This window comes from Lycorma delicatula, chromosome 4 (genome assembly GCF_047948215.1).
Source record: "Lycorma delicatula isolate Av1 chromosome 4, ASM4794821v1, whole genome shotgun sequence".
NCBI classification, from domain to species: domain Eukaryota; kingdom Metazoa; phylum Arthropoda; class Insecta; order Hemiptera; family Fulgoridae; genus Lycorma; species Lycorma delicatula.
In genome coordinates, this window is record NC_134458.1 from 32,647,369 (window position 1) to 32,674,726 (window position 27,358).

A 27,358-nucleotide genomic window follows, 5' to 3' on the forward strand; every position below is an offset into this window, starting at 1 on the left:
GTCAGTCAAAAAAAAAGTGTTATGTATCACCAGTCTTAAAATTATAATAAAAAAAATTACCTTATTTGCTTCTTCATCCCGTACTTAGCTGTTGTGTTTATTTTATCCTATTTAAAACAAAAAAATATATATTTTTAAAGTTTGGCAGTAGCATATTCCAGAACCTATAACTATTCTACATTGAATGCCTTCAAAATGTTCAAATTTTTAATCCAGTATTTTGAATATTCTTGTAACGAACGACAAAAAAAATTATTGGAGCTAAACTTGGGAGTTTTAAGATATCAGTGCCGTTAATTTTTTCAACAAGATCTAGTTCTTCATAAATTTGTATTAAATAGATTTAAAATATATATATATATAATAATATAATATATATATACTGTACTGTAATATATATATACTGTATAGCTGTATAGTGTATAGCTGTATACTGTATAGTATTATTAAATAATAATATAATATATATATACTGTACTGTAATATATATATATACTATATATATATATACTGTATATATATATATATATATATATATAAAATGTGCCGATTAAATTTGTAAATATTACTGCATTATTTCTATTTCATATTATTGTGTTAATTTATTTGCGAGTCGGTGTACTTTATCTTGTCGAGTCTGGTATGACAGCAGAAGCGAATGAACTGATCTAAATGTGGAAATTGTTTCGATGTTGTGGTGGGGATGGCAGTAGATGGTGAGGGCGGAAACTTTTGGCCCAGTCAGTGAAAACGTTTCAAAACGTCTTAGTTGCACTAATAGCGAGTATCGTAAAAACAATGTCGGCGTATTTTTTATATTCATTCTTATTACCCACCGAATCTGTAATAAATTAAAATAATACTATAAATTCTATACAAACAATACTTATAATCGATATATTTTATCGTGTTTTTACGAACAAAACCTATAAGTCTTCCGTTCGGTCTGTAAAATATTGTTAACACGAACGGGTTACGTTCGCCTATTCGTGCTCAAGTTCGGATACTGTACGCGTGTATATTCGTGAAGTGCATACGGTACAGTTTTTTAAAAAATCGTGAATGTTTTGATCGTTGCATATTCTTGCGTGTTCTTGTGTGTGTGTGTGTGTGTGTGTGTGTGTGTGTGTACGCGCGTGTGCATAATGTGTTTACTACAAGACGAGCTGATCGATTTTCGATATTTCTTTTAGTGACGTAATGAAAATTTCTCGTGAAATTCCTATACATTATTTTTATACTACAGGATTACTTTTAAATTTAATAAAATAATATCTCAATAAAGATCTTTAAATGAATATACGTAACGATGTACTATTTACATCGACGAAGCAGTAAACGAATTTTATTATTGAACGTTAAATTACAATGAATTAATAAAATGAAATATCTTTGAAAACGTCTTTTATTATTGTATTATTAAAAAATACCGTTTGTGTAAAGTGAAATTAAAAAAAAAATGGATGAATTAGAGGAAGAAACCCCGCATAGGTGTACTACAATGGTTTATTATGCGTGGAAAATATTCACATGTCTTTTTACACATGTAATGCTCGTCACAATGGTCGTTACTTATTGCATTCTCGGTGCTATGACATTCGAATCTTTAGAAAGTGACAATGAAATAGCTGTAAGTACGCTTAAAATTTAATTTCCAAAATATTATGTGTGCGTCTCTTTATGAATCGCTGATTTTTATTTTATGAAAATAATTATTATCTATATTGTATAATAATATTACAAACATTTTTAAAGATTTTTAAAAACTTGTTTTATACTTTTTAGTCATACATTAATCAAATTATTAATACACATTGCATGGGTTTAATTAGTAGATTAATTTTGATTTAAAACCCAGCATAGCCGTTTTGAAAATTTTGCAATTTTTTACACCCGCACCCTTAATTTGCCCCCGTACGGGGGGGATGTTTGCAAAAGTAATGGTGGAATATTGTATTGTCATCCGACCTTAGTAACATGCAAAATTTCATCAATAGGCAATGTCAGGAAGTATGTTACATTAGTACACCTGCATCCTTAATTTACACCCTTAACTTACCCCCGTACAGGAGGATGTTTGCGAAAGTAATGGTTGAATGTTGTGCTGTCACGCGACCTTAGTTACTGTGTAAAATTTCATCAATCGGCAATGTCAGGAAGTATGTTAAATTAAGGATGCAAAATTTGAGAACAAACATGAAAAAGAAATTGAAAATTGAAAAAACATTGTGAGTTAAAATAAAGCAAGTAAAAAGAATCTTTCTTCGATATTCCGAATCTAGTCTAACGTAAAAATTTTCTGACCAATTTTAAAAGCGCTCTATTTCCAGTTTTGGAGAAAAATGTGTCTTAAAATGTTCTTATTTTGAACTTAACAATAACATTTTACCTCAGTATGAGTAAATTTGATAGAATTGTCTACGATTAACCTTTTGTAAAACGTTGATCGTGCGATCCAGAAATTTCTTAAAGAAATATATTTTTATTTAAATTTCCTCGCTAAATACACGTTTTTAATAAAACTCGGTAAGAAAAAATTAAACCGAAAAATTCATTACATATTGAAAAACCTTTTTTGAAATCTTGACAAAATTTCTGTCGGTCTTTTAATAAAAAACATTTTTTCAATTTTCTCTCTAAGGATGCATTTTAACACGATTTCAAAATAAGTTTCACAAATTTTTGTTTGAAAGTTTTTGTGTAATCTTTGTCGAAGAATTTCTACCTTGTCGATGAGTAATGGTGTAACTTTTTCGATTTTAAGAGGTTGGTATACGCAACAACATTTTCAGAAAATTACCTTCGGTTATAAAAGAATCACTACTTACTCAGCGATTTTTAGGAATTAGTTTAATATAAATTCTAGACATTTATCTCTCGACGCGAGTCAGGTACCGAATGATAAAAACGTTTTTATTTTCATCTATTCTATTTTTTTAATATATATATTTAACCTTATAATTCACACCGGAGGCTACATTATAATCTTTATTTTATATTATGAACTTAATTATCCGCGATAATAAGATAATGGACGCGGATAATCCCGTTTTACGGTTTATCAACCGGATTTTAACATTAATTTAGGTAATCCTGTTTTTTTTAATATAAAAGTAAGTAAATCTGCTAAATAGTGAAAAGTATATTAACGTTTAATTAACAATTCGGTCAGGGTCATGAAATGGAAAAAATTTAGATTGAAAATAAGAAAAAGTTACAATTACTTTTTTTTCTATCGGCGCATTTCAACATGCAAATTTTTTTTACCAAAAATTTGAGCGATGAGATGTCCTTTTTCGATGAAGTTTGAAATTTTACATAATTTCAAAACACAACACCCTCTTCATAGCAATAACAGACGCGTCATGTATAATATCGATCTAGCGATATATGCCACGCTTGTATTCGGACCGACCCAGCCACTGCTATGGAAATCCACCCGCTTTCTTTTTTAATTTCGATCGTCTACGGAAACCTATTTATTAGACTCTGTGATTTCACGTTCTTAAATTTCTAAGATGCTAATCCCTGACACGTTCTAGGTATTGCAGAACGATTGCTAAGGAATTCGGCTTACCGTCTCGCCTGGAAAGCCATTATTTTTATTATATTCGGACCTAATCGATTACAATTATTGTTAGACACAGTAGAAGTATATAAACTTTGTTACGTACATATTTTCCGACCAGTCGACCATTCGATCATCACTTTTTAAAATAAAAGGGAATAATTTTCAGTAAAAACATAAGCCGGTTTAATATTGTTTTTTTATTACAGATAATTTAGATTATTTATATTTCATGTTAATGGTATCATCTCTTCAAATAAAAAAACCCTTTCGGCCCGCCGGAAGGCGGAAGTAAATTTCACCGGTGCTAAGTAGGGGTTAAAAAAATGTCCACCTTAAAATTAAGAAAAACTTCAAATTTACTCATACGACAATGTTTGCATGTGAAAAAAGGTTTCATATGTTTAGCATACGACAAGCCCCATCTTACAATTCCAGTAACATTTTGGCCATCCCTTGCCATAAGGGTTGGTTTTATCAAAAATTGTTTCAGACAACAGTTTTAGATAATGTCTAGAGGACTAACGACCACTTTAAACCGATTCGATACTGTGCCTATTAAGTTAAGTATAATTTTTTTTGTCTTCAAAACACCATTTTTTCCACTCCCTGGGCCAATGGTTGGTTATATCAAAAACCTTTACTTAGATAGGTTTTATACCCTTACGTCTAAAGGATGTTTAAAACTTTAAACTTTAAACGAATTCGATATTTTACTTAATAAAAAAGTTATAATATCTTTTTTTCGAAAAAGCCATCCCATGCTCCGATTTTGGCCGTTAACGAACTGGACCGAAATTTTGGGTCGAATTGTTTTTAAGGAACAATTTGAAAGTGATTGGCGCAAAATTACAGCAGTTATCGTATCCACAAGAAACTAAAAAAAATATATATATATATATACTTTTGAGCTGACGATGGTTTTGGGGTCTGGGGATGTGAAACGCGAAGATATGAAGACATTTTCCGGAAGTCCAATCATGGTACCCATTACAATAGGTAGCTTTCTCATGAAATCTACCTAATATTGATATCGTCGAAATTTAAAAAGTATGTAGATTTTTTTTTTACGTATGAACAAACTGTAGCGTAATCGCTAATCTTAGTTACAAACAAACATATGCTATTACAATATAAAAGTCATCAGCCCAATCGTACGTCTTTCTTTGGTTTATTGTTGTTTTTTTTTTTTGTCTAAGTTAAATCACACCGCGATTAACGTACGCATAATCGATAGGACAGCATATTGCGACCGATTAAATCGTTACTCTGTGTTAAAAAAAACATACTTTTTTAAATGAAAAAGATGGTTTTACATAGTTTTTTTTTTTTAATGAAAGGTCGATCGATAAAGATAATAAGTAATAAAGTTTGATGAGCACATATTCGATACGTATATAAAATTTGGTAGAAATCGGTTATTTTAATGCAATTGTAACGTCTTTTTTATAATATTACTTAAGTATCCGATAATTTTGTAACTTGTTTCAAAAACAGGTTTTATTTATTTTTAAAAACTTTTAAACCGTGATAATTTTGGAACATATAATGTAGTACTTTTTTTAAATATTAATTTTGGCAAGGGAGCTTGAATTTTTTCAAAGCACGTTTAGATTATGTAATATGAGCTTTCATAATGTAAGGCTATTTTGTGTCCGTGTAGGACGCATACAAACATGTGTGTGCTGAAATACACGTACAATTCATAATTTTACACGTCCGGAAACAACAAAGCGAGTAGTTATTCGCATCGTATCGATCTTTTTCACACCCTTTGTGAATTTCTTTAACGATCCATAATAACCTCCCTCCCTTAAGTTCAAATATCTTTGCTCTAAGATTAATATTTAGAATCGGTAATAATAAATCGATGAAGGCGTACTACCCCAGACGGATTCTGTTTAAGAGATCGACATCTAAATATAGCACAGGAAGAATTTTTCTGTTAAAAAAGAAAGCCGTTATTTGTACGGTCGAAATAAAGAAATACAAAAAGTATAGACGATTTTGTTAGAGATATACGATTAATGACGATTCCTTCATTCATATTTGTTTAAAAATTTTCGATTTGTTTGTTGTCCTTTGTTGAAGTTGTCGTTTGTTTGCAAGTTATCGATTATCAGTTATTTAAAATCACAGATTTTTAAAGAAAATTTAAACTCGTAAAATAATTATACGAATATTGGAACAAGTAGGTATGAAGGACCAAAGTTCACGTAGGAATAGTACTATACGATATTATTAGCCGTTATGATACAGATTTAAGCTTAAGTAGTTTTTAATAGAAAGATTTTTATTTTTTTATTTTTTAATGATATGAATATATTATTAATCTATTTTCCTTCGACTGCATATATTTTTTTTTATATTTAGGAAAAAACTCTAAAAATAATATACAGATATAAACCGCACCCGATGCAGTGATCCGTTTCGCTTTTAGAAAAAAAATAAGATTTTTAAAAATAATAATTTGTCTTTCAAAAAAAAAATTAATTAAGGAGAAATTTGTTTCTTCAAAACAGAATCTTCTTTGAAGAAAAACTTTTGTAAAAAAACAATAGACAGTGGCGTTCTGCGCGGGATGCAATTTTCAATCCGGCATTAAAATATATGGAGCCTTTGTGCAATTATTTAATATGAAGTAAATAAAGTAGAAAGGATAATGTTTGTAAAATACATATGTAGTAAGTTTAACGTTAAATTTGTTTATGGCGAAATAATATCTTTAAAAACTTCGTTTTTTAACTTTGTAGATTACTGTAAAATACACTCGATACGGATATTTTGTTCGGACATATTCTCGTTTATGTAACTGAAACGTTTTTGAGAGCATTAATATTTTGTCACCTCGAGCATACGTATAAATACGGACACGTACACGTAAACACATTAATAACGGCTAAATCTCGGTGACGTTTCTAGAAAAAGATAATTTGAGATGAAGTCATACCGGATTATTCTATCGGAATCTTTTTTATTTTTAATTTCGATTTTGGTTTATAACTAAACAATATGTATTTATTTTTTAATCAGGAGTTACCTGTAACGTTATGAAAACGTACACGTTGGTTCAAATAACTGTGCCTAAGTGCATCTTTCATTATTCAGAACTAATGCCGCTGGATCATTAATATCTTTAAATAAAGTCCTAGTTAGTCTGATTAATATGTATTTTATTTATATTTAATTTATAACACATTTTCACTTATTTAAATATTATTTCATTATTAAATTATGTCACATTGATAAGTTTAAAATTGTGTACGTTTACAATATTAATGTTTAAAGATTATTATAATTAATGTATTTATACATAGTTTAACATTTTAAGTAACATCATTTACAAATTGATTTAGACTAACAATACTATTAGAAAGAAAAAATATATAATATAAAACAGCTGTTGAGCTCAACTAGAATAACAAATTTACATGCTTTGCATATGTAAGAAGAAAAGAGTTAGATAGTCTATTTACCATCAACAAAGAGGACAAGAAACTAAACATAGCCGTCCGTCAAAAATTCCGACGATTTTTCCTGTATAATATAGTAATGAAATATTACAAGTGATAACATGAAATAATAAAAATAATCATTGTTTGTAATTCGATAATTTTAACAATATAATTATAAATATGTATTATACAAAGACAGATAATCTAAGATGCTGTACAATAACATGATTGTTAAAGAAAAGTTACAGTTAATAACATGAAATAATAAAATATTTTTAAATGTATATTATACAATATGATATAAAATAAGAAAAAAATTAATTATACACAACGCTTAAAGTTAAATTATTGAATCAATAGTTCCAAATTATGTTCACATCAGTTTGTACATAATGCAATAATAGATAGTAATGAATAATAATCATAGAGCTCAGATATATAATAAGTTACTTCATCGGCAATATTTTCTTTGTAACAAGTAAGTACATAAATATCTTAATAATCTTAAATCGATAGTATCTATCGATTAGTAAATCGGGTAATCTATACCGCTTATTGTACCTAACTCATATTGATTAGGATTTCTTTAAAAGTGTTGTTCGTAAATCCTTATGACGTCCAGGTGTATTCATTGACGAGCATCTCATTCCAATGAAGATTTAGTATTAATAATGCATAAATATTGCAAATAATAAATAAATAATACATAAATATGGGAAATCTATTCCGATTGGGATCGTCAATCCACTACAAAAATGAACATATGTTGTATGAACATATGTTGATTAAATCATAAAATGAGATTACAATTATAACATGAAATTACAATAACAACATAAAGTATAAATATAAATCAAATAATATATCTTGAAAATATCATCATTTAAATTATCTAATTATTTTTTAAAATAATAAAATTTATGTTAATCTTTAAAAGTTGGTAAAAAACATAGTTTATATATAGGTCTCTTTAATAAACCGTTAGCTGTATTTATATCTACAACTCTGACTTAATTGTCAGAACCCGGACAAACTTGGGTTACAACTCCATGCTTCCAATTCATGGGTGAAGTATGTTTGTTGGTGATCAGAACCAGATCTCCAACCGAAAGGTTACGTGTCGGAAAACGCCATTTGTTGCGTTATTGAGGATAGTGTAGATAGTTCTTTGACCATCATCTCGATATGGATTTTATAAATTTTTGGAGCAGTTGCCATCGACCTAATCGCGTAATTTCAACCCTTTGATAATTGGATCCAGGTAAAGATGTGAGAGGACATCCAATAAGAAAATGTTCCGGTGAAAGTGGTAACGGGTCTCTATGGTCTGTGAAAATAGCAAAAATGGGGCGAGAGTTAAGACAAGCCTCAATTTGTGTCAACACTGTATGAAATTCTCAAAGTTGAGGATTATTTTTCCTATTACACGACGTACATGATATTTGACAACTTTCATTGCACTTTCTCATAAACCACCAAAATGAGGAGATGAAGGAGGAATAAATGACCAAGTAATCCCTTGTGGTGTTGAAAAGGTTTGAATGTTTGTTTTAAATTTGTCTGACTTAAAAAAGTTGGTTGAAGTTGTACAAAATATTTCTAGCAGAATGAAAGTTAGCACCGTTATCATAAAATATTTTAGCAGATATACCTCTGCGTGAAATGAATATTTTGAAGAAGGAAATATATGATTGTGAAGTCAAATCAGAAACTAACTCTAAATGAATAGCCTTAGTGGCAACACATATAAAAAGCGCTATGTAAGCTTTACTCAATGTTTTAGTTCTCTACCCGCCATGACAAATTATAATTGGGCCATTACAATCTACTGCGCAAGAAGAGAATGCTCGGAAAGGAATCACTCTAACAGGCGGTAATTGAACAAGTTGTTGGGATTGAGCTTTTGCATCAAGCTTAAACCAAGTTAAAAACTTATTAATGATTGACGAAATGATTCTTTTTGCATTTATTATCTAGTATCTCTGTCGCAACGAATGATATTCTAATTACACACCAGGGTATAAGAGTGTTAAGTGTTCAGAGTTGATAATTAAATTCGTATTGTTCGTACTAGGGAGTAAAACGATAGGATATTTAACGTGATATTGTAGAAGAGAACGTTGAAGTCTGCCTCCTACACGGATAGATCTAAATCATCCAAGAATGGATCTAGTGAACTAAGCTTGCTTTGTTTATCAACAACCTGATTATTTTTAAGATTCTTTATCTCATTATGGAAATACATGGATTGTGATTGACAAATAAAAAATTAAAGTGCATGATCTAATTTCATAGTGGTTAGAATACCAAAGTTACGTTCAGACGGTTTAGATTTAATATTGTGAATGAATCTGAAACAGAAGTTAAATGTTTGTAATAAGGCATGCAAAGATGAAAACATTTGAGTGTAATCACATACAACATTAGATACTCATGAAATTAACATAGTTTTACGCCTTTCTAACAAGCATTCAGGATTTAAATTACCATCATTAAACGTAATATTACGATCCGTTGGCCAACGGGAAGAAGATTGTAATAGCCAAGGAGGACCATGCCACCACAGTAACATATAAAGTATATGTTATACTTTATTATGTTATGTTAACTTAATTTGTTATGTTATACTTAATTTGCTTGGTAAGCAAACTCTAGATTGTACGTCTGCTGGATTATCAGAGGATTTGATGTAACGCCTGTTGGTAATTGAAATTTTTTGCTGAATTTCAGAAACTCTATTACCTATAAATACTTTCCAACTCGAAGAATGTCCATGAATCCAGAAAAGTGCTATTTTGGAATCCGTGTGTAAGTGTATCTCGTTTAATTGTATCTTTAACGCATTAGATACCTTCACGAATAAACGCGTAAGTAGTAAACAAACATAGAGTTCAAGTCTGGGTAATGTAATTTGTTTTAAGGGGGCTAATTTTGATTTAGAACATAGTAGATTAGATTTAATTATATGTTTGGGGAATAAGGTGCGTATATAAAGGCAACAACCATAGTCCTTAATAGAGGCAACAGGAAAACCATGCAATTGAATAAAATGAATCTTACTGTTATAGTTAGAATTAATGAATCTACTTATCTTAAATGACTCAATGAAATATAATTGATTATACAATGAAAGTCATTGTATTATAAATGGTTTGGACAATATTTTGTCCCAGTCAAATTTGAGTTGTCATTGCATAAACTGTTTGTATAAAAATATAATAGGGCCAATGAGCCCTAAAGGATCATAGACACCTGCTATGATGGAAGAATATTGCTTTTGGTATACATTTCAGAATTATTTGAATGAGTGATTTGGAAATTTAATGTGTCTGAATTGTTGTTCCATAGAACTGCTAGAGTACGTACGTTGAGTTCTTTTTTAGATGGTATGGATGAATTATGATTAGACGTAGAAATACTGCAATTGTTAGAGTACCATGTGTGACGTGAAAAACCATATTGTTGTAATAATTTGGAGATGTCATCTTTTAGTTGAATAACTTTATTTAGATTGTTTGAACCTGTAATGAAATCATCGACATAGAAATTATTTTTAATAGCCTGAGAAATTTGTGGAAAATTATTTTCATTTTCAACTGATATTTGAATAAGACATCTTGTGGCTAAATATGGTGCACAAGAGGTTCCATAAGTTACGCGTCGTACTGCATAATGTTTTATCTCTGTTTTGGAGAATTACGCCAAAAACTCCGTTGTAAATTAGAATCACTAGATTTAACTAGTTCCTGTCGATACATCTTTTTTATGTCGGAGTTAATGACATAATTATGAATTCTGAATCTTAACAATATAGAAAAAAGATCTTGTTGGACAACAGGTCCGACTAGTAGAGTATCGTTAAGAGATAAACCGTTAATGGTTTAATTTAACTGTTGAAAACCGCTTGAAGTTTACTAGTTCATTTGAATACCGGATGATAGGGGTAAATAACGCACATTTGATTTGTCTATTAACAAATCATCGGATTTAAGTAACGACATGTGACCCAAATTCAAATATGTTTGCATGAAAGTGGAATAGTCACGTTTAAGATTGGGATTATTGTTTTGCCTTCTTTCCAACGATAAAAATCTATTCTTTGCACTTACGAAAGAATCGTCTAGCCTTATATTATTGGGTTTACGTAGTAATGCCACTAAAAATCTGCCTCGATTGTTTCGAGTAAAATTGAGTTGAAAATGTTTTTCGCAAATAGAACTTTCATTAAATGGAATATCAGTATTAACTTCCTTAATTTTCCAGAAGTTCTCAAGTGCAGTCAAAATATTTGTAGAATCTTTCCGAGAAACAAAAGATGCAATGGTATTATTCCTCTGAGAGTTAATAGGAAAGCAACCACTGTGAATATATCCCACTTTGGTTTCTTGGAGAACAGGATGGAATAAATTTCCTAGGTAAAATAAAATTCAAGTAAAATTGTGCTCGAATAAGGATGTAAATTTTATTTGTTACGTTAAATTCAGGATCTGCTAAAACAGATTATGAGGCAAATTAAAATGCGAAATATTAAAGGTACATGTCGGTAGGCTATCTGTTATTTCTGTTAAAATAGCACATTGCAACTGGAACGAAAAGTTCATATATAACGAATGCAATATCAATACAACACTATATTCAGAATGAGAAAGTGTATTATTTATTCCTAAAATAGGAATATAATTTTTTATAAATGGAAGTTCTAAACTTCGTGCGAATTTATAAGTACAAAAATTCGCTCGACTGCCAGAGTCTAATAAAACTCGACATGTATGAGTATTACCACGTACATCACTGGTAACGCATATTGCGGTAAATAGAATTATGTTTTTGTTTGACTGCAATTTAAATCACGAATGATTATTATTTTCAGACTTATTGTCTTTTAATTTAGAATTAATATTATTTATATGAATAAGAGTGTTATGTTTTTGAGAAAAAATCTCACATACATTACTAGAATAACATTTGTCAACTGAATGACCTTTACCTAAACAATTGAAACAACAATTGTGATGTTCCAGAAATTCTTTCCGTTCATTAACAGAAAAATTATAAAATTTCTTACAACAACGTAAATAATGATTAGAATTACAAATTAAACATTGCTTATAATTAAAATTTGTATAACAGTTAAAATTATTTGCCTTATTCTGCTTGTTGGCATTTATGTTGAAAAGTTCAATGTAGGAGTTAGTTCCATATTGTTGTGTCGTTGTCCCTGAGAATTATGTCTTAAGATGTCTTGATAGTTTGACTTATTTGCATTAATATTTTCAATCATCTTTCTTCTAAATTCAAGGAATTCCATGAAATCTTTAAAGGTGGGAAACATTTGAGTTGAAAGTTTCTCCTTCCATAATCTGGAGGTATTGTAATCTAACTTTGACTTTAACAACAATAAATTCATACTTATTGATTGAAATTAGCATTGCTTCAAGAACATTGACATATGAAAATACTTCTATAATAAATTTGGATAAATTATCCAAAAATTCTCTTTTTATAGAATTTAGTTTTAAAATACGATCTGCATTATGAGATGCAATTAAATACTTACGAAGTCTTTTCAAAAAATAACAGAAATTTTCTAATAACGGGCAAACGGAGATATTTAGTGACGTTCAGTTGGCAGAATTGTGATCCGCATAACCTCCTCTGTAACCACATGTTCTTGGATTGTTGATATCTCGTTTAGTTTTCGTTTTTTTTTTTATTTAAGTGCTACGTGTTTCAGTGTCGGTAGCGATTTTTTTTAATTTGCGTTTTTCGGGAGCAACGATAAAACGTAAAATTTTGCATGAAACTGGGGAAAACTTTCACAGAAACTTTTAAATTTTTGAAACAAACTTACGAAGATGATGCTCTGGGTCGTACACAATGCTATGAATGGTTTTCACGACTTAAAAGTGGTCGTCAGTCACTTGAAGATGACCCTCAACCAAGAAGGCCTTCGACTTCAACTGATGACACACACTTTCAGAAAATCAACGATCTGGTGCGTGCAAATCGCCGATTGACTGTAAGAGAACTTGCAGAAAGGGTTAGCATCTCGATTGGTTCATGCCATGACATTTTGACTGAAAAATTGAACTTGCATCGAATTGCAGCAAAGTTTATTACTCGTTTGATGACCAAACAGCAGAAAGGACATAGTGGACAATTGCCGGTAAGTCCTTGAACAAGCCGATGACGATGAAAAATTCATGCAAAGGATCGTAACGGGAGACGAAGGTGGGTTTACGGCTACGACATTGAGATAAAAATTCAATTATCAAAAAATCGCACATACAAAAATCGCTAGTAACACTTAAACATGTTGCACTCAAATAAAAATAACATGGAAGTAAATGAGATATCAACAATCCAAGAACATGTGGTTACAGAGGAAGTTATGCGGATCACAATTCTGCCAACCTCACGTCACTAAATATCTCCGTTGGCCCGTAATTAGAAAAGTTCTGTTATTTTTTGAACAGATCTCGTATTGTCAAAACGCCTTTTTAAATGATGTAGTACAATTGCATAATTTTCATTCGTAATTGGTAAATTTTTAATAATAGCTAACGTTTCGTCTTTCAAGAAGATATCTAGATAGTGGAGTTCTTGTAAATTACATAAATCGTTTCTGTTATGTACTAAATCGCTAAATAAGCTATAATAATGTTGCCAATCAAGAACATTATCTATGAAAAATGGTAAATTAATCTGTTGTAGTTGTGTTTGCTTAGTTGCTGTATCTACATTAATTTCTTGATCAATAGTCGTTTGCTTAATATTATCTAGTAAACACTGTAATTTACATTCAAACTGCATAAATCGTCTTCCTGAACACAATCTGAACAAATATCCTCATCATCATCCATTTCAAGTTGCGTTTGAATGGCATCATATTCGCCTTGCAACTCTTGAAGGTTTCTTAGTTTAATTCGTAAAACATGAATATTAATTTCAGAGACATTATATTTTTAATAATGTACCGATTCCTGTTATAGAGGATTTAATTGATCCTCTCTGTCTAATTAATTGTTCTCTGTTCAATACAAATTAACAGCCTTAATTAACAATGATAAATATAAATAAGAATTAAATGAAATTACTTGTTGGTAATGAAGAAATAAATTGTAGGCTGTATTTCATTTGAATAATTGGCAAGTTTAATAACTCTCTTTTGATTAACCATAAATTGACATGTTGAAAGACTTGTAACATATAACCTGCCTGGATTGTCTTTGATTAAAGAATGCCACAATAAATCAAATCTTCAAATATCCGTGGCCAGGAGGACAAAAAAATAGTTCGAAAAACTGTCCCTAAGTGCACTTTTCATTATTCAGAACTTATGCCGCTGGATCATTACTATCTTTAAATAAAGTCCTTGTTAGTCTGATCAATATGTATTTTATTTATATTTAATTTATAACACATTTAGATACATTTTCACTTATTTAAATATTATTTCATTATTAAATTATGTCACATTGTTAAGTTTAAAATTGTGTACGTGTACAATATTAATGTTTAAAGAGTATTATAATTAATGTATTTATACATAGTTTAACATTTTAAGTTACATCATTTACAAAATGATTTAGACTAACAATACTATTAGAAAGAAAAAATATATAATATAAAACAGCTGTTGAGCTCAACTAGAATAACAAATTTATATGCTTTACATATTTAAGAAGAAAAGAGTTAGATAGTCTATTTACCGTTAATAAGGAGGACATGAAACTGAACACACGTGTAACCTTAATGTTTTTAGAATAAAGCATTTTAGAATCTCTTATATTAATTATAAAACAATTCGAGGGTGTCATAAATAAACAAAAGCATCTGTTGTAAAGCAGAGTTCTGTTATTCTTTTTTCACGGCTACGCTACATTTCAGGCTTATTGGCGTAGGAACAAGTTTAGCACGCGAGGTTCCTAAACTCCGGGTCCTATGCTAACAATAGTTATGCGCTATTTTAATGTCCTTTACAACTGTAGCAGATTTTATTTGGCATAATAAATATTACTAAAAATTATAAATCGTGCGAAAACACAAATAGTTGTTATTATACTCGTATAACTGCAACAGCGTTTACTTATATTATGCAATAGGTTTGCACGTAAATGACATAATGACAAGTAAATGTGTTATCGATAAAAAAATCAATAATAACGATTTGAATTATTTCGCTTTTATGTAAAAGTCAATCTTTCTGTAAAGCTGATATATTTTCCGGTGAAAACACATCGGTTTGTTAATACAAAATAAATTGATTTTATTTTTTTTTTTTTAAATAATAATTTATACAGTATAACGTCGATTTTTAACGCTCATTTAGAATGACGTGCACAGTAGAATGATAGAAGATGACATGATAATCTATTTACTGGATATTCATGATTCTTACGTATAAAAAGTTACTGTTAAAAACTCGTAAATACACGCCCGTGCTCACGCGCACAGTACATGGGCGTACACATATGTATCTATGAACCATACATCCGATAAATCCAGTAAACGACCCGTATTCCGTCAAGTCGTTAAAGTGTATACAAATCCTTAATTATAATTCTATCAGAATATAGTAATAAAACATACAAATTTCTCTAAATCTACCTAAAAATTAAAACTAAAAGAATTTGAATAATTAAAATAAAATCTGCACATCTGAAACAGCGGTGACAGTATCGAGACGGTTTACTATAAAATCCCACCATATCTTATATTTGACAAGATCAGATACAATCAGATCGATATCCTAGTTATAATCTCAGGTAATAAAATTTGTATACTTCGTACAATGAAAATTGAATACTGTCTTTAAAATTACTATACCATCAGGAAATTCATAAGAATTTGGTATTCTGCTCTTTGTTAAATTTATCTATGTACAATACGTTGTAGTTAAGGTGTTTCGTAACTTTACAGCCGTACATAAAACAAACAGTTCTCGATATTTGCCCCATTTTTTCATTATTTCTTAGTGACGGTGTGAAAGTGGAATTTCTGATAGAAAAAATTTCCCCTTTCATTGAGGTAATCTTCCATATTTTGCCGAGTGTCACCGAAGTTGTCTTTTAGTTTTGAAGTTACAGCAGTCAAGAAAACTCCTCTCTCGAGGCACTCGGTGAAATAGTTCAGAAACTCTGGTACTTTTTTTAAAACGGAGTAAAAAGTTCTCGGAAGAAATCCCGGAAAACATTTTAGTACGGGTAAAAACGTTTACGTAATCCATTGAAAAAAAGAGAGAGAAATTTGAATATGTTAGTAGTTTTTCTGTGAAATTGTTAATAGTGCAGCGATACCAAAAATGTAATCTAAAATATTCCAAGTATTATTCATCAAAGTTTATAAAGTGTTAACACATAAACGCATAGTAGTTCTACATGGGGTGTCAGAAGTAGTGTTGCCGCATTTAATCAGTGTATCGGCCAAGATCTATGGCAGGTTAGCACGACAAGAGGCTTTAAAAATTCACAGAAAATGTATAAAAATGAACGTTTACAACAAGATAACCGAAGAAAATCCATAAATATTACGTTCAGACATTAAAGCTTGCGTAGCCGACCTTTACGGCATTTCTGCCGCACGTTACGTAAAGTTATAACGGAACCAAATAAACTGAGAGAAAACGAATTTTTCAGTACGCCTGAAAATTCTCGTAAAAGGATGAAGAAGAAAGTTAACACCGATAGCTTTCGAAGATCTGCGTTAAGAAATATTTCATACAACTGGATCTACAAATAAATTGCACGCACGAGACCTTACAGATAATTCTGAGGAGTACGGGTTTTAGATTGAAGAAGACTGAAAATAACAGAAAGGTTTTGAAAGAAAAACAAAACATACTTACAAACGAGAGAATCGTTTAGAACCAATGATAATTTACAGACGAGAAAGTAAACCAGTTATTTTTTTTAAACGAATCAATATTCACCTGACATAAAAATGTATCGTCGGACTGATGACTCTTAACAGCTACAAAAAACCAGTGTTCAAATAATAGAAGCTGTTATCGATGAACGTCGGCAATATTGCAGGAAATTCCGAATGTACTTTGATTTTTAGATCGGGTCAGAGGAAAGAAGAATACCAGAAGAGTACGAATGCTGAAAAATACGAAAACTAGTTAGAAACAAAGTTAATACCAAATTTTCCACTAGGTTTTTTGGTAATCGACAACGTCCGTTGTCACAGTGTAAAATTATACAAGGCGACAAACTCAAATCGCAGGCAAGAACAGTTAGAACGGCTAAAAAGTAGAAATATTTCAGTTTTTTATGTTAAAAACTGAAACGTACGAATTAACGCGATTAAATGAGCTCCGCTACGAAGAGCATTTCTTATATCGAAGGATTACAGTCACAAAGTATTAAAATTATCACCATACTGACCTAAACTCGAGCCGATCAAACCGATTCGGCAAAAATAAAATGTCAGGTCGAGGAAGAAAGTATGTAGAGTCGGAAAAATGTAATAAAACAAACGGCTGACAAAAGCTTTTTTGAACAGCAGGCTGAATATTTTAAGTAATTCTTTGCATACGCCTTAAAAGTAGAACAAAATTATTATGAGACGATTATTTGTCGATTGCAAACCGAATGGTTTACCTCTCTAACAATGATGGAAGCGGTGACGATAGCACCGAGGAACCTCGGACGGCAGATAGTGACGATACAGATGATGTGGATGGAATAGAGCCTCTAAATAAAAAAAACATCTTATTCTTCCTTCTACTTTTCCTTTTTGTAAGAATAATGAAGGAAACGAAATTACTGAAACTTAAAAATTATAAAAAATTAAGCGAATAAAAATATTTTAACAATCAGATATAATAAATAAAAATATCAAGACGAATAAATGGAAACAGATAGTTCCACGTACAGCTCACTTACGCGCCTCCCCGCCAGATCAATCGATCCACCCTCCGCTCGTCGACTGAACTTTCTAAACTTCGATGAATAATAAGTGTTTATGTTTAAATATAGCTGAAATCTTAATAAATGATTTTATTGCATTGTTTGAAAGAAAAAAATTAATTATTTGCTCTGTATTCAGACGTCCAGACTTTACGTAACCGTGTAGAAAGGTATTTCGCACGATTCGATTATGGTGCGACAAATACAGAGACGTTAACGATTAAAAAAATAATAACTGTTATTTTGGAATTTTGTAAACGTAAAAATACGAGAATTACTTATGTATTGAAAAATGTCTGATAAAATTATAGATGAATTCTATTAGAATAATTCAGTTTGTTCGTCCGATATGAATTTCAGTTAAAAAACATGAAAAGGTGATAGACAGAAGAGGAAGCGTGTCCGGACATACATTAGTATGAACATTTATCTTAATTTTAGGGAGGATCTCCCTTCCTGAACGTGTTATGCGTGCAATTTTTTATATTCTGTATATATTTCTGATAGTATCGTCTTTTTTTCTTTGTTTTTTTACATAAGCAAGCTTTATATGAAAGAATTTAACCCGTTACAGTAAGTTTGTGTATTTTTTTATGCATCACGTAAAAAGGCTAAAAAAATGTTAAGGTGACTGAAGAATGAGTTCATTTTAACCGTGATCGATTCGGCTTTGTCTTAAAATAAAATTTTCAAACGGGGTCCTGCTCCCCCTTCCACTAACCATAACTAAATGTAATTTTTTTTGCATTTACTTCCTTAAAATATGTTTTTTCTAACAAGGTATTACGTAAATCATTTTTTTAATTTTGAATAAGTTCTCCACCCTCTATCCTAGGAAAAACAATTTTTAGTGATTTATTTGTTCAATGTAGAAAAAATTTAACAATTTCCATACGAAAAATTATTTTATTCTGAACCGACTAACTGTTCAAAAAACCTTTTTTGTATTTAATATAAGGATAAAACTCTGTCAGAAGCTTTTGAATGGTTTCTACTGTATGTAATAAAAGTTATCGAATACATTATTTTGATTAATTCTAAGTTGTTTCTTTTCATCGAAAAACATTTTAAAACCCTACATACAAAAGAATACCTAGAGTACAGTAGTCGATAATCTGATGTATCTAAAGCGCAAATTACGATGAAACAGATGAAGAATTAGCATAACGCACTACTGGATGTTGGTGATAAAATCTGATCTTTTACCGAGCTAGGTCCTTGGAAGGAAAATTTCACACTTCCACCTTCACGTGGATCTACCTCTGCGGTTCACACCTTTTGAGTCTGAGCAGATCCTTGGCAATAGTTTACTGAAATTATTCATTTTAGTACATAATGACATTTAATCGATAGTAACTTGTTATTCAGTTTATATTGAATTTGTGTATGTCATCATTATATTTTTAATCGTAAAAGTAATTAATGAAAAATATACGCTTTCTTCCTTTGTAAAATTGCCAATATATGTATAAAATATTGCTTAACCAAGAATTGTGCATTAAATACGTACGTAATGCATTATATTCCCAAGAGTTTCAAGGTTTAGTAATATAAAATTTAATTGTTGAACTTTCAAGGCATTTCATTTCATTAAAACTTGTATACATTAGAACGCACATAGGCACATTCTCATGTGTAAATTAAATGTATGCATAACTTTTTAGTCACACATACACATACACACTGTTACCAAAGTAAAAATAACCAGCAAGAGTAAATAATAATGATAAGGATTTTCTTTTTAATTTCAAACATTCACATAACTTGTGATATACTTGACATATAATCAGAAACATAATTTTTAACTTTATTTTAATTATAAGCTTGTCATCTAAACTCAGTTAAGTCTATTTTTATAATGAAACATATTATTATTAAATAAAACATTTAATATACAGCATAATAGCGCAAAAATTTAACACAATAATAGTAATAGTTATGTAATAATAATAAACCTCTCAAAGAAAATTATTACAGTAGTATAGTGAAATAGTTAATTATGTTATTATGCAATTCTACAATAACTACAGCAGTATTTTTACTAATTAAGTATAGTGTTATTACTTTTTTTTTACGTTTTAGAGCATAGATTTTTGAGTTCATTAGCTCCCTTCCACATTAAAAAAGAAAAAAGAAAATATTACTTTCTCCCTCTGATAAAAATAATAGCGACGTAGTCAGAAGACTAGTTTTTTTCAAAACAGATCATCTAAATAATTCGACTTGTCAAAGGTTTTTGAAACCCCAAAGAAACACAAGATCCCAAGAATGTAAAAGGCCCTTGTCACTTAAAAATACTTAAATCTAACACATTAAAACACTTAAAACATATGTACCATTTCTAATGAGATGTCCAAAATATCAAAATAAATAAAAATACTAAGTCAATAATTATATCAAAAACACATAAAAATTAAGTTCTTTTAAGTTCTATTGCCTAGGTTTACCCTTAGGTCATCCTTTCTTGCTTCTTTTTTCAATCTTTCTAAAGACGTCGAAGTCGAATTCAAAGGATTCTGATGCCTCGGAGATGGATCCTTCTTATCCTCTGCAGTAATTCGCGGAGGATGTCTTGCTGCCGGAATCACTTGATACCGGCTGAGATGGTGCGATTAGCAATGCATCGGAGTCAAGAGTCGATGCACTTCTCGCTACAACTTGTGGGGCGGCTGAAATGCTCGCCCTCTCGCACAAGACATTCGAGCTTTCGGAGGCTCCATTGTATATCGTCCTACATCCTCATTTTCTAAAATCTTATTTTATTTTATCTCATTCCCCTGAATGGGGCTTTCTTCAATTTTATCTTTGCTTCAGATCTCTTTTGAACTAGAAATGAAGTCATTCATTTTCCTTCCCCTTGAATCCGATCGGTCGAAGGCTTATTCCTTGCTGAAGAACTCTTTTGTTTAATCGTATCTGTGTTCTATCCTTGACGGCATTGAGCTGCTGTCCCTAGTTGTTCGATTTTTCAACTTATGATCGATGATCTATTCTATTAAACTTGCTAAGGCTGGCAGTAGTTCTGTTACCACGTCCTTTGGTTTGATGGAGGAATCAGGAACAGCAGTAACCTGTGAATAACACGTGGCCTTTGGCGTTCTGCTATGCATGATTTTTCTCGTTTCAAAGTAGCTGACCTTCTGAATGGTCTTTAACTCCTGTGTCAGTACTTCATACTTTTATTTAGGACAGTTTCGTGATCTTGCACTATGATTTCCATTACAATTAACACAAATCGATGAGTCCCTGCACGGATCATCCACGTAAAATGGATCACGACAAGTGATCCATTTTATGGCGAATCTATTTTCTCGTGAACCTTGCTGCTGGATATCCGAATTTCTGACATCCAAAACATCGCAATTAAGTCGGGACGAACGGACGAACAATGAAATTCAACCTTTATTTTATCCAGTCGTTCAGGACAGCCTTTGTCTCGCAAGACAAAGGTTGTCCTGAACGAGGGTTTTTACGTGGACTCTCTGCCACGGAAGTTGTGGAAGTAGAATGTTTCACACCCTCTAGTTTCGCCAGTCACAAGACGCGCGCGGAGAGACGGTTGATCGTGACTCGGATCATAGAGCCTGCCTGGGTTCCTCCAGACGCCTTTCATAAATTTAACACGGACGGGGAGTAAAGTATGGCCTAACCCACGATACCGACATCCCAAAGCTAAGGGTTCCGATACCCGTACCCATGGGACGATTCCTGCAAAGGGTCGAAGAGACTGACTCACACAGGGCGGCGCAAGACTTCGGCAGGGCAAACCTCACAGCAGCCCACTCTCAACTCGCTCACACAACCGAGAAGAGGTATGAGCACTCTCCATTCGCACTTCGCCCAGTATCGGCAAAAAAAAACCACGGTCATGCCTCCCGCCCCCACCGTAATCAGCGAAACCGAGAAGCACAACCGCAACCAGCTCGGACAGCGCGGAACTGCCAATCCGGTACTCCACAGGGAGCTCCTAAGCAAAACCATTTCCCCGTTATCCAGCATAAGTGAAGGAACCGAAATACTAGTCATTGCCCCCCTTGGATGTGTGCGAAGATGTTATTGCACGGACCTGGGATTGGGTTTGTCCGAGGATTTATTATCTTTTTTTTTGGAGTTTTAGGGGCATCGACTACTATGGTCATTAGCCCCCTTCCACAACAAAAAAAAAAAAAAAAAAAATACTCTCCCAGTACGAAAACTCTAGCGACATAGTCAAATTACAAAATATCTTTTCTTCCCTCAAAAAACAAGAACTCAGGTTACATAGTAAACGACTAGTCTTGTCAAAATAAAAGAGCATCTAAAAAGACTTGTCAATGGTTAATGAAAACCCCAAAAACACAACATAACAAGAGTGTAAAGGCTCTTGTCATTTTAAAATATTTCTAGCCATTTCTTACGAAATTTATAAAACTCAAAACAAAACTTGTCGGTGATGTAGATTGAAATACACATCAATAAAATCTATTATACGAAATCATGACAAGGGTGTAATGGGCCCTTGCCATTTAACATCACACCAAAAACACTTATATTCAATCTCAAATATCTATATTAATTAAAAACTGAAATTATATTTACTTCTAAAAAAACTCAATTAAGATATTTGATCTTACTCTTTTAACATTTATCCCCTAGGTTTTCCCTTAGACCATCCTTTTTTCTTGCTTTTCACCAGTTTCCTGAAGCCCTCGATGTCGAATTCTACTGTGTCTGATACATCCGACATCGATCCCTCAGTTCCTTCGGTGGAAAACGCGGAGGATCTTCTGCTGCCGGTATCGGATGACACCGGCTCCGTTGGCGCAGCCAGAAGCACATCACAGAGCACATCACAAGAGTGGATGTGCTCACTGCAAGAACGCGTGGGGCGATCGAATGTCTCGCCCTCTCAGCTAAAGGCATCTGAGATTTTGGACGCTCCAAAATCCATTTTAGCTTTCCCCAAATCTTCCTTCTCTAAAATAGGTATGTCCATTTTCACAGGTACCGGAGTTGGGATTGGTTCAATCTGAACTTTCATTTCAGTTTCCTTCATTTGTATTGGACTTTGCGTCGCCTTTGTGTTAGTTGTAGGCTCTTTTATCGGAGACCTCAGACGCTGTTGCTTTGGCAGGTCTGCTTTTGTTTTAAACGACTTCGGGTTGCTATTTATAAATGTTCGGTTTCTTAACTTCTGAATAATAATTGTTTCTACCAAAGTCGTTAAAACTGGTGCCAGTTCTGTTACCACGTGCTTATGTTTGACAGTGACTGCAGGAGAAGCAGCAACCTGCGCATAAGTCGTGGCCTATGGCATTCTGCTATGCACAATTTTTCTGACTTCGAAATAACTGACCTTTTGAACGGTCTTTACTTCCTGTATTGCAATTTCCTCCCTATATATTGGACAAATTTGTGATCGTGCGCTATGTTGTCCATTACAATTTACACAGATCAGTGGGTCCCTGCACGGATCATCCGGGTGCAAGGGGTTGCCACACGTGCAGATCTGTTCGTCGGCCAACGGGGAAATGGTCTTGCTCAGGAACTCCTTTTAGAGTACGGGATTGGCGGTCTCGAGCTATCCGAGCTAGTTGCGGTTGTGCTTCTCAGTTTCGCTGTTTGCAGCGGCGGTGGAAAGCATGACCGTGATCTGTTTGCCGACGCTGGGCAGAGTGCGGAAAAGGAGTACCTATCCCTCCTCTCGGTTGTGGAGCTGGGTTGTGGGTGGGCTGCTGTGAGCTTGCTCTGCCGAAGTCTGGCGCCGTCCAGTGTGTGTCAGTCACTTTGGCCTTTGGCAGGGATTGTCCCATGGGTAAGGGTATCGGAGCCCTTACTGCTACTTGCGAGCCCTGAAATGTCGGTATTGTGGGTCAGGCAGTACCTGACTCACCGGCCCGGGTTAAAACTGCGGGTGGCGGTTGACTGGGGAACCCAGGCAGGATCATTGATCCGGAGCACACCCAACCGTCTCTCCGGCCGCACCTTGTAACATATTGACTGACGACAGATAGGTTCATGGAAACAACAGCTTCCACATCTTCCGTGACAGAGGGTCCACATAAAAACCCTCGTTCTGGAGATCCTCTTTCTTCGGTAGTGAAGAGTAGGAAATCCGTTGAGTTTAGTGATAAGGAGGAGTTTATAGTTCTAGAAAGGAAGGATCGAAATATGTTTTGACCTAAGAGCGAAGGTCCTACTCCTAAGTATCTAATAATAAAGAAAAAGGATGGTGACTTTTCTAAAATCAGCTCCTTCGTGGTATCACACTGAAGCAGCTGGAGGACCAGTTAAAGATACAAGGAAAACTGCGATGGGATTATTTGTAGAAACCATTAACGACGTACAGTCTTTTCGGTTATTAAAAACAAAAAAGATTGGACTTTTCGACGTTGAGGTTGTACCACATGGTACTCTAAATGCCTCTAAAGGAGTTGTTGTATGCAGGGATTTACTTAACTGCACGGAGGATGAAATTGTTGAAGAACTTTATGGACAAGTAGTTATTGCATGTCGACGGCTAAACACTCAACGAAACGCAGAAGTTTTACCCTCCACGTCACACATGTTAATCTTTAACAGACCTAAATAATGTCCTGAGAAAATAAAGGCAGGATTTCATAGGCTTGATGCTTGATACTTTTAGAGCTGGCAGTGTAGCAGCAAGGGTCAGTGCTATTGCAGATGTAACAGAGACCCTTCTGTTCCATTGTTGACAATATCACAGTAAAATTTGGTTCAGCTTGACATAACAAAAGTTTATATTTTTTAAACTTTATTTAGTTATTACCAACTATCATCAGCAAAATCATATCAAATTATAACATGTTAATGATGTTATTTTATATAGTAATGTATATTATATTTTTTATGTAGTTACAGTTTTTAAAACATATTATTCTGCACACAGTTCAATAGGTATATACATGCTTTTAGTAGCGGTGGTTTTCATGAAAAATTATTTTCTGTATAAAATAATTAATGTTTAACAGTATGCGATTTCATCTTAATAGATGTCCATTAAGATGAAATCACTTTTGCCACTTCTTCTTGTGTTGATACATTTTCAGCCATTATTGTAATCTCACTTAAATGACATCAGCATTGCTGCTTTGCGGTATAGTTCCAGCTAAAGATATATCTTTGGTTCTTTTTGGGTCAGCAACATTTACATTTAGGATGCAGTCAGAAAGTGTGTTAGGTTTAAATTTTTTCTATCTATTTATTTTTTTATGGACTTTCAATTTATTTGAACTAAGATAAGATTAATATGTTATTAAATAAATAAATTGATGATCGATCTCATATTCACTCACTATTATATTTTACAGTAGGCAAACAGATGTTAATAAGTGAAGAATAACTGATTGAAAAATCAGAATTTGTTAAGAGTTACATACACAAAATTTACTTACCTGATGAATGAGATTAGATTCTAAGAGTTTGGTTTGAAAGTTCAGAAAATGAATTGTGTGTTTTCAGATCATGAACTTGATCTGAAAACTATCAATACTACAAACTTGTTGCAAAACTACAAAAAGTATTGCAAGATAAATAACAAGGAAATAGATGTTGTATGAGATCACAAAATATGTGGGAATGATATTATGGTTATGAGATTCATCTCTCAAACATTAAAGGTTGGAATAATATTCAAGTAGCTCCATTCTTTTGCTTCAGATCTAAGTGATGAGCCAAAGATAAGTGATGATAAGCCATAGAGCCATAGATAAGTGATGATCTAAGTAAAGAACCTCATATTTGACAATTGATTCCATATCAATTAGTCTTCATATTTTGCTTTTTGATCCCTTGTTCCCCATAAAGCCACTGTGGAAATTTGGTCAGTTGCCACAGAAATTCCATCTGCAAAGCTGATGGGTACTATTAGGTAAGTAGCTCCTCCTCACTAGGTCATTAGGGTAGTAACTTCCCATGTGATACCTGGTCATGTAGGTATCATTTCATTTCAATCCAGATTATACATTTCAGTCCATAATTTCAGTAGTCAATGTATCTATCAAATTAAACAGCCTTACTTTTAGTTTTGTAATTTATCTAAGTAGTCTGAATCATTAGAAATACAAGTAAATGATAGTGTTGAAATTGTAGGCTTTATAAGGTAAACTATTACATGAATGACAGCTAATGGTTTATATATTAAGTATATGAAACAAAACAAATTAAAATGCTACTGATAATTCTCTCATCCAGTGTGCCTTTGATTTATACCTTCCCTAGGTTTTAATTGATGTAAGACTCTTGGAAATCAATGTAGATGGTCTCTTACACTTTGTACTCTCCTAATGATCAAGATAACATACTTTCCTCAGTAGTCTATTAATACCAAAAAATTGCAGTACCCTGGTGCATATCATTAATAATTCAGAATATTAGATCCAATTTTAAATCCTTGGTCATTCAGAATTTTAAATCCAAGGACATTGGCATCTTCATACAAATTATATTTCCTTAAATACCATGGTGCTTGAATATTAGAGTGTTTGTGTAAATTTTCAGACTGATAGACTAGGAGTCTGTCAACCAGTTAGTTGGTTTCACTTAAGTTGTAAATTTGATTTTCAGTCTGGATACTAATGGCTAAATAAAATTGATTTTAATATTATAGTGAGATTTAAAAACTTAGATTTATATTTCATGAGTTATTTCCATATCACTACATCAGTAAAGTTACAAAAAGTCATTAAAATTAAAGTAGTTTATCCACAGTCATCAAGGATATCCCATCACATAACATGAAAATTTATTCTGCCTCATAAAGTGTCATATTTTGAATTCATTATCGATTATATTTTTGTTAACATCTAACATTTTACATTTATTATAGTAAAAATTATTAATATATGTTTGCTAAAGTAACCGTGTTTTCTGTTGAGGACGATAACATTAGAGATTTATAGAGAAAGCGATTGCGTCAAGCATGTTGCTTATGTGATCATGACAACTAAACTGAATAATTTATTCTGAGTCAGTTTGTTACTCTACTAGTGACTTATCAATAAGATGAAGTCATCTTACTCTTGATATTTAATTAATTTTTTCTCAACTTAAAAATTTTTTTTAAAAGTAATTTACCTGTTATTGATTGGTTATCCTGAAATCCAGAGAATAATTATTGTTGTAAATAAATTATTTAATAGTTTTTATAAAATTTATTTTATAAATAACCACAGAATTTTTGTTTACCAGTATAACTGATCATATATAATTAATATAACCCACCTATGTACACACAAAAAGAATAAGCTCTGACTCTTTTAACAGTTACTTACCAATCTATATAGAAAGATTTTTTTGAATCCATGAATTCATCATTGGTTATAAAATAATATATTAGATTATGCAGTACCATCATTACATTAAAAATTGACATTTGTCATGATCAAATGAATTAATAGAAATTTAGTAAAAATAAATTTTAA

General features: G+C 32.1%; 1 protein-coding gene across 3 annotated transcripts in view; it reads left to right on the forward strand.

The window, feature by feature from the left end:
• The first annotated feature begins 760 nt into the window (after positions 1–760).
• Positions 761–27,358, forward strand: part of galene (potassium two pore domain channel subfamily K member galene) — a 118,695-nt gene continuing 92,097 nt past the window's right edge. For 2 of the 3 annotated variants that reach the window (XM_075362611.1, XM_075362613.1), the window contains exon 1: positions 761–1,630. In XM_075362611.1, coding sequence (XP_075218726.1) covers positions 1,460–1,630 — 171 coding nt within the window. In that variant the 5' untranslated portion in view covers positions 761–1,459. The remainder of the gene's footprint in view (positions 1,631–27,358) is intronic. The other variant, XM_075362612.1, reaches the window with a different exon arrangement.